At 45.5% G+C, this 16,516-nt stretch overlaps 1 protein-coding gene and 1 pseudogene across 2 annotated transcripts in view; both read left to right on the forward strand.

The window, feature by feature from the left end:
• Nucleotides 1-16,516, forward strand: part of BFAR (bifunctional apoptosis regulator) — a 29,086-nt gene that overhangs the window by 707 nt on the left and 11,863 nt on the right. For both annotated transcript variants that reach the window (XM_059897092.1, XM_059897090.1), the window contains exons 2-4: nucleotides 11,519-11,855; nucleotides 13,515-13,719; nucleotides 14,448-14,617. In XM_059897092.1, the coding sequence (XP_059753075.1) occupies nucleotides 11,593-11,855; nucleotides 13,515-13,719; nucleotides 14,448-14,617 (638 nt within the window). In that variant the 5' untranslated portion in view covers nucleotides 11,519-11,592. The remainder of the gene's footprint in view (nucleotides 1-11,518; nucleotides 11,856-13,514; nucleotides 13,720-14,447; nucleotides 14,618-16,516) is intronic.
• LOC132349880 (tricarboxylate transport protein, mitochondrial-like) lies at nucleotides 1,842-8,894 on the forward strand (annotated as a pseudogene).

Genomic DNA, 16,516 nt, shown 5'->3' on the forward strand with positions numbered 1-16,516 from the left:
GTTTTAAAAGAGGGTAACGGACGCACAGAAAGGGGAAAGTGAAATCCCAGAGTGACAGTCCCAGCTCTTGTGATTCTGAGCTCACGGCTCAGAAATCTGGACTTTTGCAAAAGGGAGTTTTCTTTAAAAAAAAAAAAAGAAAAGAAAAAAAGGCAAAAGAGAGTCAGGGCATGTCAAACTGGGGATCTTTGGCGGGCAGAAGGCGGCCCCCCAACTTTGGTGGGGAGGAGGAAGAGCCAGGTGCTGTCATGCCCTCAACAGTCCCCGTTGGGTCCTCCCCGCCGAAGCCCATTGGTCGGTCCTTTGTAGGTGGTCTTGATGTCACTCTCTGAAACGTCAATAGAAAGGAGTTTTGCTGTCTTCCCCGGACGCACCCCAGAGCTGACGCAGAGTGCACGTGTGGGTTGGGTTGTTTTGTTTGTTCTTGTCACAGCTATTTTGTAAACAAGCCAGCCTAGGGATATACAAACCCATATCTCCATAAACTTGATGGAAAAATTGTGCTTCTCCAGGGCAGTTCTGTCTTTTTTTTTTTAAGCTCCAGTATTTGGCACTGGTACTACCTACATAGCTGGCACTAAATAAATACCACTATTAACAATACCAATCAACCATAAAGCAGACTTTTTGAATATCTATAGATAGAATTTGTCATTTAAGCTTCCTTCAAAGGAGGTGTTATTATCCTGAACTTATAAATGGGAAATAGGAGGCTCAGAGCAGATAAATGTGATCTGGTTTGGAACCCAGGTCTGTCTAACCTTTAAGACCATACTGTTTCAACTATACCAGCCTCTCCAGGGAAATCATAGTCTAGGAGATAAGAAAACATGCACAAATACAAGTTACACTAATGCACAGAGGCAGGAAGATTAATTTGGGTTATGAGGGGAGTTAGTTATTAAAGATTTTCCAGTGACAGTTGAATTGGGTCTTGTCAGTTGGACACTTTTGACCCAGAGATGGTGTGGCGCTGTGTTACAAATGGAGGGAACAGGGTGATATGAAAAAATGCCCAAGGAGCAGGAATTAATAGGTGGGACTAGAGTATAATGTGTGAGTAGGTGAAGAGTAGGAGGTAATCAGGATAATAGTAATAGCTAACACTTATTTTGCACTTACTATGTGCCAGGCACTATTAGTGCTGTGCATGCGTTAATTCATTTAATCCTGCCAACAACCCTATCAGGCAGGTCCTATTCATATTCCCATTTTACAGATGAAGAATCTGAGGCACAGAGAGGTTAAATGACTTGCCTGAGGTCACACAACTAATAATTGCAGGCTTTGGGATTTGAATTCAGTCATTTTGGCCCCAGAGTTTGTGCTCTTAGTTAAAAAGTTATGTTGACTGCAGCTGGGCCATAAAGATTCTTAAATGACAAGCTTATGACCATAGGTTTTCTATTCTCACAGTTGGGAAGGTTTTGAGCAAAGGAAGGACTTGATCAGAATTTTGCTCCAGGAGGATGATTCAGACAGTGGCGAGAGGAGGGACTAGAGAGAAGAGGAAATGAGATTGCAAGTGTTATTTAAACTTGATTTTGTTAATATCTCGCCTATACCTTGTATGACACATATACTTAGGCATGTAAGTGTTTATTTGTATGTAACAGCTCTCTAGTTCCCAAACATCCATGTACATAAGAATATTCTAAGGGGCTTGTTTAAATGAACATTCTTGGGCCTCTCTGCCAAATATCTTTGAGTTCACCAAACTTCCCAGGTGATTCTGACGGAAGTTCTAAGAAACTTCTGTGAAAGAAGTCAAAGATTTGTGGGTTTGATTTTCAGCTACAAATATCTAGAACTCAGCTTTGTGCCAGTTGCTGTCAGGTACAATGATAGAATTCTCTGGCTTGGTTCCTGACCTTCAGGAGCTCAGAATTTGGTCAGAGACGCAAAGACTACTCAACCATCAGTGTGCAAAACCTGAAAAGGATTCGTTAGTTTAGAATGTGTGAATCGTAAGGGAATAGTTTAAAACCCGATAGCTAAGGTGTGGGTTACTGGTAACCACCAGTAGTTTTTGATCACTTTCTGAGTCATTAGGCATCTCCAGTGTTTCATACGAGATAAGTCGTTGAATATATGCCACAGAGCAGACACGGAAGAGGGGAGACCAGGACACACTTCCCCGTGTGCTCTTGTCTTGCCCAGCACCACTCACAGGCAGTAAATCACAGGGTCTCAAATTGCAGGCAGCTGGTCAGTGTCCAGTGAGCTAGCTAGCTGCCTTTGCCCTAGTGATTTCTGACCCTGTCTAGAAAGAAAATCTGTCTATTTTCTTGGAAGATAGACAAAGTTTTGTCTATTGGAGTTGGAGTTGGAACTCCACTCAATTGGAGTTGGAAAAACACAAAGTTTTGTACAGTAAGAGCCTGGAAATGCTTCTCTTAAGTTAATGAAAGCCAGCTTCCGCCACCTGCAAGAAGTACATATCATATTCTGTTTTATTTGCCGTTTCTGACCTTTGCCTTGCTTACATTTGGACACATTTCTTTTTATCTCATAATCACGAGAAATGGGTGGTCCCTCTTTGGACATTTGATAATGTCTGTAGCATTCTGCTAGTGTTTATAGTGGTGTCCCCAGGGGTGGACTGGGGGGGCTGGTGCCAGAAATGGGGGTTCACCCAAGCACCCTCACCCCTATTTCTCTTGTGAATATTTCTGCTTATTTATCTCATATGAGGAACAGCATGCTCACCCTAACAGCCACAAGCTGGAGTCCACATGTTCCAAAATGCAGTGATGTCAGATTCTAGTTTGGATTTCTCAGCTTCGCAGTGGCCCCTCTATGACGTGGCCTAGACCAATATAGTGTTACGAGGACAGGCTTTATGTCAGACCATCATTTAAAACGTGGCTCTGAATCTCCTGGTGGTCCAGGGGTTAAGACCCCACGCTTCCACTGCAGGGGGCATGGGTCCGACCCCTGGTTGGGGATCCCGCATGCTGCACAGCATGGCCAAAAAAAAAAAAAAGAAGAAATTGTGTTGTTGTTGTTTAAAAAAGCAAACAAACAAAACCTGGCTCCGTCCTATACTAATTAGGTCTCCATTTTCTCATCAGTAAAATGGAGATGATAGTAGTAACTATCCCATAAGATTGTTGTGCCTCTCACATTATGTAAGGGCTCAGTAAATATCAGCAATTGTCATTATTCTCTGTTGTCGGGTAATATTTAATGAGAAGAAATAACCTAACTAGAGACCCATCTAAAGCCAAAAGCTTTTTATTCTTGCAGTGAACATCTCTGGTAAGAAGTGATTGAGATCATATTTTTCAGGCTAGAATCCCAATAAATTAGCTCTTCAAAAGATTATTCATAAAACGGTAGGTATGTATTATAGTCACAATCAGTGTTTTGTTGAGTGAAGAGGTAGAACCATAATTATATAACACTGAACCAAACAGCTTGATAATTACACTTTCTAAAGAGTTAACAGTCATCACATAATGAAGTCTTCAGAAGCTAAGGTATAAAAATTCTTAAACTCAGAATTAATGCAATCTTCTTTGATAAACTCAATAAAAATTATTATATTAATTTTCTTAAATGTGAGTTGAGTGATTAAACAATGAAATAGGTTACAGCAGTGCCCCTGCCTCCTCCTGGAGAATAACCCTCTGGATAAATCCACAGATAAGCACTTGACCAACAACTTTCCTTCCAGGGACAAAATAGCCAAATTCATTCTAGGGTCTTCAGTTACATAGAATTATTGGGACAGTATATGTGTCCCAGCCCTTTTTTTTTTCCCATGGATTTTCGGATAACTATACCATGTCAGTTAGGTATTTCTTTGGGAGAACATACATAGGGTCATGGTGATAGATATCTTGTGATAATTGTTTCCTATCAGTTGTGCCAACAGACCTAACCCATGAACATTCTAGAAAAAGTAAGCTGTACAGTTTGTTCATATGTGCATATTCATGTCATATTTCACATGTTAATGCTTTGTAAGATTTTATGCCATTTCTTGACATTGCCACTTTAGAGATGGTGTGCTCCTCTGGAAGTAATATCTCTTCAGGTGTTAAAAAGTTACATGGTCGGGACTTCCCTGGCGGTCCAGTGGTTAGGACTCCATGCCTCCACTGCAAGGGGCACAGGTTCAATCCCTGATCGGGGAACTAAGATCCCACATGCTGTGTGGCGCAGCCAAAAAAATAAAAATAAAAAGTGTCCATGTCTCTTGCAATAAAAGCAAATGGTCATTTCAATAAATAAATAAATAAATGTTACATGGTAGCGGAAGTTGTTGGTTATATGGCATGGGCATGAGAACCACCAGCTTAGGGATTCCTTACTTGTATGGATTGGGAAATGTCACCCACTGGAACGTGCTGTGGAAGAAGGGACCACGTTTATTGAGCACTTCCTATGAGTTGTGCTCTTCACGCTCAGGGCAGCCCTGTGAGATCAGGAGCAGTAACCCCATTGCTTCTATATGCTGATGTGAGCCTCGGAGAGAATGAATAATTTGCCTGTGATCTCATGGCTCGTAGTGAAGCTGGGAATCAGAACCTGTCTTCTGATTTTAAAACTGAGATGCATTACACTGTCTCTCAGAAGCAGGAAGTAAGTAATACGTCCAAAAAATTAAAATAAGTGTTTTAAAGGCCTCTACTGAAATATTTGATAAATAGGAACCCCCCGGACTCTCACTCATTTTGAGCTAGGTCCGTGAGAATATGATGAGAATAATGCTGACTTAGAATTTTTAGACTTGGCCCCTGCCCTCAGGTTCATCCACAGCCTTTCACACACACAGTCTACTGAGCCTCTGAGGCTAAAGCAGAATAGAAGCGGTAATGTAGAAAAGTGTGTGGGAAACCTCATAAGCAATCACTTTCTCAGCAATAAGTAAGCTTATAGAACTCCAGAAGCTTTCTAACCTAAGGCCAGTCAACCTAGAAATGTCATACATTCATCGGCAGACCCTGTAGGCATCACCTTATGGAATAGGTTGTGAAAACACAAACATCCACAGGGGTCAGGCAGCTCATGGAAACGAGGAAACCAGCTGGGTGAGGACTGCAGCAAACTGGAGCCAGCTGGCCCTGTGTGAAGGGGGGCAGCTGCTCAGATACTCAGCTTCAGCTGATTCTTGTCGCACAAAAGGAGAGCCCAGTGTTGCCAGATCTTCTGATTTTCAGAAGCAGCCAGGAATCTGGGTTTTTATGTGAAATGAGATTTTTTTAAATGCTGGCACCAAATTCAGTAGAAAATAAGAGAAGAAGGAAGAGGAGGAAAGAAAGAGAGAGCAAGGGGGAAGGGCAGAAAGAGAAGCACCATGTGAAGAAAAAGACTAGATGTCGCCACCGAGGAGCAGTGGCTGCCGCTGTTGAGACTGCCAGGTCCGGAGGGTGGCTGCTCTTGACAGTAATGCAGCCACGCTGTGAAAAGTCTCGCCTGGGTTCATTACAGGCACTCTAGGAAGCCAGGGCGGTGGGTGCTTTAAGAAAGCCCTTATCCCACTGGATAAACAATGATTCTTAACCTTATTTGGGTCTTGGTCCCCTTTGAGATCAAATAAAAACTCTAGATTTCCTTCAGGAAAACACTCGTGTGCACAAACACAAGCTTGGCAAGTGATTTCAGAGTGTGCCCTGACACCCTGATGTGCCAGTCCGGACATCAGTTGGAGACACAACTTCAACTTTCAGAAACTGCAGCTCTTCAGAGTGACTCAGTCCAGTGGTCTCGCTGTGCTCTTCAATTATGTGGTGTTCCAGCCATCATTTTATTTTATTTTTAAATTTATTTATTTATATTTTGGCTGCATTGGGTCTTTGTTTCTATGCGCGGGCTTTCTCTAGTTGCAGCGAGCGGGGGCTACTCTTCGTTGCGGTGCACGGGCTCTAGGCACGCGGGCTCGGTAGTTGTGGCTTGCGGGCTCTAGAGTACAGGCTCAGTAATTGTGGCACACGAGCTTAGTTGCTCCACAGCATGTGGGATCTTTCTGGACCAGGGATTGAACCCGTGTCCCCTGCATTGGCAGGCAGATTCTTAACTACTGCGCCACCAGGGAAGCCCTCATGTGATGTTTAAGCACAGACCAAAGTGCCTCCATGTGAACAGGGCACTGGGAGTGGGAATGGAATGATTCTCCTCGCCCCTGTCCTAACCACGTCCCCCAAGTCTTCTCTGAGGCTTTGCAACAAGGTGGAAAGAGCAGTAGGCTGCGGGCGTGTTCTAACACGTGCTTCCTTGTGAAGACACTCAGCCAGCGAACCAGCTCCAGCCTGCTGGTGTGTGTGCCGAGTTTGTAGAGAACAGTTATAAACATCCTCAAAGGAACATTGGGCCTTCTCCTCAAAGAAGCCTTTAACCATTGCCAGTGCAGGAGGGTGTGTTTATCCACGTCAGAAGGCCACAACTTGGAACTCTAGTATCTGAGCTAGATTTTTATCACCTAAGAGGCACTTTCCTCCTCTAAAAGTGCTGCTTTCTTTAATGGAAAGAACCCAAACACAGACAGAAATAGCAGAAGAGATCAGCTGAATTCAGTTAAGCTGTGCGTTCTTTCTCTGTTAATGTCCAGTTTTGAATTTTGGGTAAAATGAAACGAGCAAGATTCCTAAGAAGTAATCAAAGTCCATGCAGTTTCTAGTTTGTCAAAGACAATTAAAAAACAGTTAGTGGCCACTTCAGCTTTTCAAAACATGACTTTTTTTTTTTTAAAATAGATCCTTAATGTTTTGTTCCTCTACATTTTTTTTTTAGTATTTATTTATGTGGCATGCAGGATCTTTCGTTGCAGCGCGCAGGCTTCTCTCTAGTTGTGGCATGCGGGCCCTAGAGTGCACAGGCTCAGTAGTTGCAGCTCGCGGGCTTAGTTGCCCCACGGCATGTGGGATCTTAGTTCCCCAACCAGGGATCGAACCTGCGTCCCCTGCATTGGAAGGCGATTCTTAACCACTGGACCACCAGGGAATTCCCAAAACATGACTTATAAAATACACTTCTGATGTCTGCGTGTGATTTGTTTTCTCTCACGAGAGATAAACTTTCAGATCTGGTAAACTAAGAATTATTCGTGCATTCTAGTTTTAAAAGGTTAATTTGTGAGAAATTAATTTCCATATATGTTGTCATTTCAAATGACTCCGAGATCCATACACTTGGCCTCCCCCTTAACTCCCAGCTCCAGTTCACTAGACAGTTCTATCTGGAGATCTGGTCATCACCGCAAACTCAACTTTTCCGAAATTCAACTTGCTTCTCTTCAAGCTGGGCTCCGTTTGTTTACAGTGACTCATTTCTATCAGCAGAACTGTTCTTCTTCCCCAGTTCTAGAACCTAGACAACATCTTTGATCATTCTGCTCTCTAATCACCAAAGCCCATAAAGGATTTTTGTAACATCTCTTGGATAGATTGATCCCTTTCTTTGCATTTTCGTGTTTGCCACCTTAGTCTCAGAAGTGACAGCACCTCACTTCTACTTTGTCCCAGCCCAGCCCGCCTTCCTGATGGGATTTATCATCCTCAAGGACAGCTTTGCTGATCTCAGTGCCTCCGAAACCTTTATGTGCTCCCATCTGCCCACCTCTCATTAACCAGGCACACAAGACCCTGTATCAGACCTGTATCTCCAGGTATATCACTCACTGCTCCCCAGGAAACACCAAGAACAGTACCCAATTCAAGCCCATCTCTTCTAACCCCTGTTAGAAGAGAGGCCGCCGCCGGGCCCCCCACCCCGCCCTCCAGAGCCGCGCCCCGCACTCTGGCGGCAGGGGCACCCGTGCCCAGGAAGGCCACCATCACACACCCGGGGAAGGCGATGCTGGCAGGCGACATCGAAATCTGCATCACCTTCCCCACCAAGTACGTGAAGACGCAGGTGCAGCTGGACGAGCGCTTGCACCCGCCACGCTACCAGGGCAGCGGACGGTCCACAACCATGGCGTCCCGGGCCTGTACCGCGGCCTCATCTCCCTGCTTTACGGCTCCATCCCGAAGGCGGCTGTCCGGCTCGGGATGTTCGAGTTTCTCAGCAACCACATGCGGGACGCCCAGGGACGGCTAGACAGCACGCGCGGGCTGCAGTGCGGCCTGGGTGCCGGTGTAGCAGATGCCGTGGTGGTCGTGTGCCCCATGGAGACCATCAAGGTAAAGTTCATCCATGACCAGACCTCCCCCAGCCCCAAATACAGAGGATTCTTCCACGGGGTCAGGGAGATCGTTTGGGAACGAGGGCTGAAGGGGACGTACCAGGGCCTCGTGGCCACCGTGCTGAAGCAGGGATCCAACCAGGCCATTCTCTTCTTCGTCGTGACCTCCTTGTGCAACTGGTACCAAGGGGACAACCCCAACAAGCCCATGAACCCTTCTGATCACTGGTGTTTGGAGCCATCACAGGCACAGCCAGTGTCCGTGGGAACACTCCTCTGGACATGATCAAGACCTGGATGCAGGGCCTGGAGGCTCACAAGTACCGCAAAACGTGGGACCGCGGCCTGCAGATCCTGAGGAACGAGGGGCCCAAGGCGTTCTACAAGGGCACCGTCCCCCGCCTGCGCCGGGTGTGCCTGGACGTGGCCATCGTGTTCGTCATCTACGACGAGGTGGTGAAGCTGCTCAACAAAGTGTGGAAGACGGACTGAGCCCCGGGGTCTGCACATGGGCTGCCCCCAGCGCCCCCTTCTCGCGATTCCAGTGCAGTCGTGCCAAAAGGCCCCCTTCCCCTGTCCCTCGCAGTCCATGGCCCAGGGCTGTCCCCTGTGGCCGTCGAGTCCATGTGTCCCCTGTGGTCTGTATGACACCACCATGGTGTCCATGTGTCCAGCTGAGACCGGGTGTTCCTCTGGCCTGTGAACCTGTGTGCACTTGTCCACGTGCTTACTCGTGTGCCTGTGTTTCATGTTTCGTGTCCTGTGACCCTGTGCCCCACTTCCCGGGGTGCCCGTGTGGCCTGGGTCATGGCCCCGTAGCCATGGCCTGGCCCCAGCCCGGTGCCTTCCACCCCGGGCAGCAGGGGCATCGCCCCGGCCTACCACAGCTGCCTCCGGGCCTCAGCCTGGCCTCACTGCATTCCAGGGGCTGCCTATCCCCCCGCCTCTCCCGCCACTGGCCTTAACCAGCCCTTGGGCCCTCCCTCCGCCCCGGACAGGGTGGCACCTGGCACTCTCAGGACCACCCTTGCGAGGCAGAATAAACCGGGTCCTGCTGCAGCCTCCTGTCCCTGCGTCAGCCCGTCTGCGGCTGGGCAGTGGGGGCCACGCCTCTCTCACCCAAGGACACTGTCGGGGCCAGGCAGGCTGGTGGGCAAGCGAGCTGTGGCCATAGTGTCAGCCCTCTGGGAGGCCTGGCACCAGGCCAAGGAACATCCGGCCTCCATCCAGGCCTTGCCTGTGGCCTGGGGGCAGGATCCTGCAGGGTCAGCTGGAGGGTATGTCCTTGGGGGTCACTTGGTAGGCAACATCGAGGGGGCAGAGGAGAACTGCCCCACACTGGTGGATGGGCCTGGAGACAGTGCTCTCGGCCTCTTGTCTGCCCTGCAGCCTGTGGCCCAGCCTAGCTTACTCCCTCATGGTTTCCCTGTGAAATGGTCTGCTTGAGGGGCACTGCTTTGGGGTGACCAATTTCTGGTCCCCTGAGACTCTGAGCAGGAGGCCCTTTCTTAAAAAAAAAAAAAAAAATCCTTCTTCCAACACTGAATCAAGATGTGCTCATAAACGTACTTAAAGTGCCCGCCGGTGCCCAGCTCCCCAGAGATGGTCAATAGCTAGCAATGGTCCAATTATTATTTTCTGGGATAATACTGTCCACATGGTAGTTGTTTAATCCATAGTAGCCAAATAAAGGAACTACTTTATCAAAATGATGATTCCTTTTTCTAAAAACCTATACATATGAGATCTCCTACTTCCTTAGTAATTTGAAGAGGTTGCCCAAAGGAAAGCAGTTAGAAAATGTTTAAATGTTCCTAAACATACAAATAATGAGCAAATATGATTCTTTTTATAATTTTCTCTGTATTTTTGCAGTTATCGTAACATCATTTTCATTAACAACAGCTTGGTGAATACAGAAAACCCAAACCAACAAAATCACGATCCTCCCCCACCCAACCAACTACTAATACTTCATTATATTTTCTTCTAGTCTTTGTTTATAGATTTGCTTGTTTAAAATATAGTGTTATCATGCTCTATATAAAATTTGTGCCCTGTAAAAGTGATAAAATTCCCTGAAAATCAGGGAAATTGCTACCATTTATGGTCTACTTACCGTATGCCAGGCACTTTACTTGCATTCTCTTACTTAACTCTCAAAACCTCCCAATGGGGTAAATACTATTACCATCCCTATTTATATATGAGCAACCTGAGACTCAAAGAAGTCCAGAGCGCAAAGCTAGTAAATGGCAGAGCTGGGGTAAGAATGCAGGCAGCCCAGCCCTGGGACCTGTGTTCTTAACCACTGCCTGCAAAGAACCCTTCTCTGCGTGACCAGTGTGGGTGATTGAGAGCAATTTACCTTCTTTCCTGTAACAACAGTGAGATTGAGAAACTCTTCCCCACCAGTGCCTACGTCATGCTAATTCCAGTAACAATCTGAATATCATTTCTTTAGCCCCTGTTTATACCATCCACCACCCTAGTTCACTATCTCTAACCCTCACAAGAAGCTTTGAAGGTTTGTGTACTCTAAGCACCATTCCACAGCTGAGGAAACAAGGCTCAGAGAGCCCAGGTAACTTAGGCACCGTCCGGGAGATGGAGAGTTGAGCTTCTAACTCCATGGCACCATCATACTGCTTCTCAATAAAAAACTCCCTTAAGACCCAGATAAGGATGAGAAGAGAATGGTCCTTAGCCATTTGCATATTAGTGACATTAGTGTGTTTCTGTGGCACCAAACTGGTGGGATCCAGAAGGCAGGATGTGCACGTTTGGGTTGGTTTGGGGTTGGGGGGGGGTGGATATTAAGCCCCAGGCAAGTGGACCTGACGCAGGGCACCTCAGAGAACCAGGCCTCACTGTCTTCCAGGTACTGTTCCTGTGGAAGCCTCTGAAATCAGGTGTCAAAAGAAATACTTACCTAAGGGGAAGGCAGATTTGTTTGGATAAACTCTGTTATTTATATGAAGTACATCTCTTGTTGCCGACTCCAGACATTTTCGTGGGCCAAGAAGCTGGCTTATTTAAAATTATGTACGTTGAAAGGACTTTAGAAATTTCATTGAGAAAACTGAGGCCAGAGAAATTACATGTTCAAAGGAAGTTAGCAGAATGGAAGGATCTAGAATTCTCCAGCCTCCCCCATCCAAGTCCATTGAACCTTCCACTACACTATTTTGCTTTACCTAATTTTTGAAAGTATGACAATAGGTCAGAAAATTTTAGTGATGTTTATGTGGTTTATGGAATGTAAATTTTTAGAAACCAAATTTGTCACATTTAAAAATCAGAGCTTTAATATCAATAGAATGGCTGTAATCTCAAACACCTACTATATTATTTTTCCTATTTCTGTTGTTGTCTCTTTTTTTCTAGATTTCGCGATGCTTTGCAGCAGTTTTCTGAGTCTGGAATTTTCTATGTCTGTGGATCCCAGAATTTGCTAAGAGATGGAAGAGTCTCCGCAGAATAATCTGAACACGACAAGCCTTGAGGAAGAGGACCCTCTGCAGAGCACCAGCCCTCGGATTTCTGTTAGGGAATTTTCCTGCCACTGCTGTTACGACATCCTGGTTAACCCAACCACCTTGAACTGTGGGCACAGCTTCTGCCGGCACTGCCTAGCTCTGTGGTGGGCCTCTTCGAAGAAAACAGAGTGTCCAGAATGCAGAGAAAAATGGGAAGGTTTCCCCAAAGTCAATATTCTCCTCAGGTAATGCTCAGCCCATGCGGGTAGCTCATTGGGCCTGTACAGTGTGGTTTCTCTTACTGGGAGCAGCCGCATCTGGAAAGGCCAGAGAGGTGGCCTCAGGGGTCATTCTGGATCTGCTGGCATGTGAGTCAGGGAGCTCAACGACCTGGAAGTCCCGACTCCCTTCCTCACAGGTGACCGTGATTTGTTTGTTTATTATAAATGAGGGAAAGAAAGAAACGCTGGTTATCAGACCATTGTCTGTAACTCTTTGTACATAATACTTCTTATTGATGTGTATTCACTGAGAACACCCTAGGTCTCATAGAGAAAATGGTCTAACTGTATGATTCTCGAAAACTGGTTTGATGCTTGTTTTCATAATCTTTGACTAGACTCTGTTGCATTTATCACATTAATAGAGTTTCTCATGCATGGCATCACACAACAGTTGATAAGACCTTCAGATAGCAGGTTTTTTTCTGCTTCCATTCATAATGTTCATCATGTACCTGTGAGGTCTTTGAGGCTAAAATCCTTTTCTCTTGCCTTCTTGTTATCAACAGAGTACCAGGAAGTTCCATGAAAATATTAACCCATCATTCTCTTTTTCACAGGAGATGTATTTACACACACTTTGCTCTGACCTTTCAGCCTTGGCTTACCTGCAGGTTAACCTTAAATTGAAGAAGGGTTCTCTGATTGTGTATAATCGAAAATGAAGAGCCTACAGTATGACCTGAGGGTTGGTCTCACTCTTCACTACTGAACTGCACCTTTTTTCTTTTTTATGAGTTAATTTTTTAATAACATAAGCAGTACATACATAGTCATTTACATTCTTTTAAAAAAATCAGAACATTGCTGATAAAGACCCCTTCAACCCCTCCTCCCCCATCTTACAATTCTTCCTTCCTTTTTCTCAGAGTAATTTCAGTTCTGACTTAGTTGTCATCTTTCAGATTTTTAAAAATACTTTTATACATTTATGTGCCAATAGGAAATGCAAATATTTCCTCACATCAGTGGTGTACTGTCTGTGTTTCTGCAGTTTACTATTTCATTCAACAATGTGGATAAATTTATTCATCTTGGGCTTCCCTGGTGGCGCAGTGGTTGAGAATCCGCCTGCCAATGCAGGGGACACGGGTTTGAGCCCTGGTCTGGGAGGATCCCACATGCCGCGGAGCAACTAGGCCCGTGAGCCACAATTACTGAGCCTGCGCATCTGGAGCCTGTGCTCCGCAACAAGAGAGAGGCCACGATAGTGAGAGGCCCGCGCACCGCAATGAAGAGTGGCCCCCGCTTGCAGCAACTAGAGAAAGCCCTCGCACAGAAACGAAGACCCAACACAGCCATAAATAAATAAATAAATATTTTTAAAAAAAAATTTATTCATCTTGATACACAGTGATATCCAGTAAATTCATTTTTAAAACTATGTATGTTTCCACTGTATGAATATGCTATGTTTTATTTAGCTGTTGCCCTAACAGTGGACGTATAGGTGTTTCTGATTTGTTGCTGCTACCAACAGGGCCATAACCAATCTTCTTGTCCATTCTTCTAGAATCCTTGTATATTATTAAACGTTGATAGTAGTTTTATTTTGGCCTCTAAACATTATAAGTATATTTAGTCAAACAACTGTCTTGTGATTTTTTTTTCTGTTCTCCATAGGGATGCCATTGAAAAATTATTTCCTGATGCAATTAGAATGCGATCTGAAGACATTCTGCAGAATAATGACGTAGTCCAGAGTCTCGCAGCCTTTCAGAAGTATGGGAATGATAAGATACTTTCAGCTCCCAACACGGGCCGAGTGAATCAGCAGAGGGGAGGGGGATTCTTTTCCGGAGTGCTCACAGCTTTAACTGGTGTGGCAGTAAGTTTATGTCTCTCTGTCCCCCTCCCTCCTAGAGTTTCCTGTGAAGTCAGTTCTGTTGAAATACCCCTAAATGATTAATGATGTGACCGTATGTGGTAATTCACTATGTACATTGAAACCTGGGGATGTTGCCTATGCAAGTATATACAACATAATATTCAGAGCCCAGTAAATGTTCGTTTTGTCCCGTTTCATCCTCTTCACAACCTATGCAATAGGCACTGTTATTATTCCTGCTGTAGAGAGGAGCAAACCGGTGCAGAAAGGTGTTAAAGCTGGAACTCAAGGCCACGTCTTGAGCACAGCCCTTCACTAACTTCCAGTGTAGAGACTATTTTCTTTTTAAGATGTATCCATGCTACAAAAATCTAACTATTACAAATTTTCCAATAAAAAAGGCACTCGAGTCAGTTACACTGACCAAATTGATGGGGAAAAGGGTGCAGTACTCCCTGGTGCCCTGCAGTGAGTCCTGTTCCTGTCTCTGTTCCCTGACAACCCGAGACTCAGCAGAGATGAGCCCAGCAAGGGTCGCGCTCCCCAGATCTCAGTGGCAGTGGTGTTCCATATCTACGGACTTGGCATCCGTATCGGCTTCCGTATCTACGGACTTGGCATCATCCCCTTCCAGCTCAGCTTTTTCCTTCCTGGCCCCACGCTCACATATTTAGAAGCTGGCGTCTCTGATCCTGCTGTGGAATAAGGGCCATGTCACTTTTCCCCAGGTGGTCCTGCTGGTGTATCACTGGAGCAGCAGGGAATCTGAGCATGACCTCCTGGTGCACAAGGCTGTGGCCACATGGACAGCAGAAGAAGTTGTCCTCTGGCTGGAGCAGCTGGGCCCTTGGGCCTCTCTCTACAGAGACAGGTTTTTATCTGAAAGAGTAAACGGAAGGTGAGGAGCAAAATCTTCTGATACGTCACTGACATTTTTTAAACAGTTTTATTGAGACACCATCCACATAACCCCAAAATTCACCCATTTGAAGTGTATAATCAGTGGTTTTTAATATATTCACAGATATGTGCAGCCATCGCCACAGTCTGGTTTTAGAACATTTCCATCATCCCCAAAAAGAAAGCTCCTGCTAAAGGCAGTCAATCCTCATTTTCCCCTCCCGCAGCCCCCGGGAACCACCATTCTACTTTCTGTCTCCCGGATTTGCCTGTTCAGAGTATTTCCATTCTTCATTCATCCATTCTTCAGTTGATGGACATTTGGATTGATTCCATTTTGGGGCTGTTAGGAACAATGCTGCTGCGATCATTTGTATATAAAGGTTTTCGTGTGGACGTATATTTTCAATACTCAGTACTCTCTTGGAGTGGAAATGCTGGGTCATAAGGTAACTCTGTGTTTACCTTTTGGGGAACCATTGAACTGTTTTCTAAAGCAGCCGAACCATTTTATGTCATCGACTGACATTTTAATTGTTTGTTGCTTCCTGATTATAAAAGTAACATATATTTATTTATTTTAAAATAATAAAGTAGAATTGTAGGACATTAGAAATGAAATACCTTCATAATCCTGCTCTTCAGAGAAAACCGCTATTATCATCTTGCTGGACACCTGTCCAGACTTTTTTCAATGTTTATACAGGCATACACATAGATGTGTTAAATAACGTGTTATTTATTTATTTAAACTGGAAATACGATTGTACTAAGCAGACCTGTGTTTATATGTATGTGTATATGCTAGAGTCTATTAATCGATCTCTACCAGCACACATACGTGGTGTTTCCCTTTTTTCTGCTCCACATGGTACCAGACTACGTTGTGCAAATGCTCTGAGGAACCCATTAGTTTGAGGAGCTCACTCATCGCTGAGCTATGCGTCAGCCTGCTTCTGCCCATCAGCAAATCCCCCTGCCCCTTCCTGAGCCCTGTCCATCTTTACTGGGGTCCCTCCCTTCCTTGAAGGGGGACCACGTAGGGGTGTTACTTAGACCACCAGGCAGCCGCTCTCTAACCCGTTTGAGTCAGACGTGTAGTCCACTCACTGCTAGGCTGCCTGACTGCCCCACCTCCCACCCTGCTCCATTTTTTCCCCCTGAACTGAGCTTTCAACACTTGACTCTCTATTGAGGAAGCAAAATGCTCCCACTCTGTCTGTTTTTTGTAAGAAGTTGCACCACCTCCCCACCCTCGCCCCCAATTGTGGTTAAAAAAACTTCTCTACCCACTTAATACAACGTGTCTTTGCGTAACTGTCTTCCTACCAGAGGAGAGATTCCGAAACTGGAATGGCTGAGTGAAAGGGAATAAACCTTTACGGGGCACTTTTAACAAGGAATCACTGTAGAGGTGAATTCGCGTCTTCTGATGAAAGGGAGCAGATAAGGGATCTACAGTTATCTTTATTTAATCACTATCCCCAAACAACTACTCTTTTTTTTTTTTGGTTGCATTGGATCTTCGTTGCTGCGTGCAGGCTTTCTCTAGTTGCGGCGATCGGGGGCTACTCTTCATTGTGGTGCGCGGGCTTCTCACTGCTGTAGTTTCTCTTGTTGCGGAGCATGGGCTCTACGTGCGTGAGCTTCAGTAGTTGTGGAGCACGGGCTTAATGGCTCCGCGGCATGTGGGATCTTCCCGGACCAAGGATCCCACCCGTGTCCCCTGCACTGGCAGGCAGATTCTTAACCACTGCACCACCAGGGAAGTCCCCAAACAACTACTCTTAATGTCATAATGTTTTATTGGATTTCTTCCCAGTTTTTTTTTTCTATACACACACACTTTAAAAAATAGAGAGACTGGGGACTTCCCTGGTGGCGCAGTGGTCAAGAA

This window comes from Balaenoptera ricei, chromosome 15, assembly GCF_028023285.1.
Source record: "Balaenoptera ricei isolate mBalRic1 chromosome 15, mBalRic1.hap2, whole genome shotgun sequence".
NCBI lineage: Eukaryota > Metazoa > Chordata > Mammalia > Artiodactyla > Balaenopteridae > Balaenoptera > Balaenoptera ricei.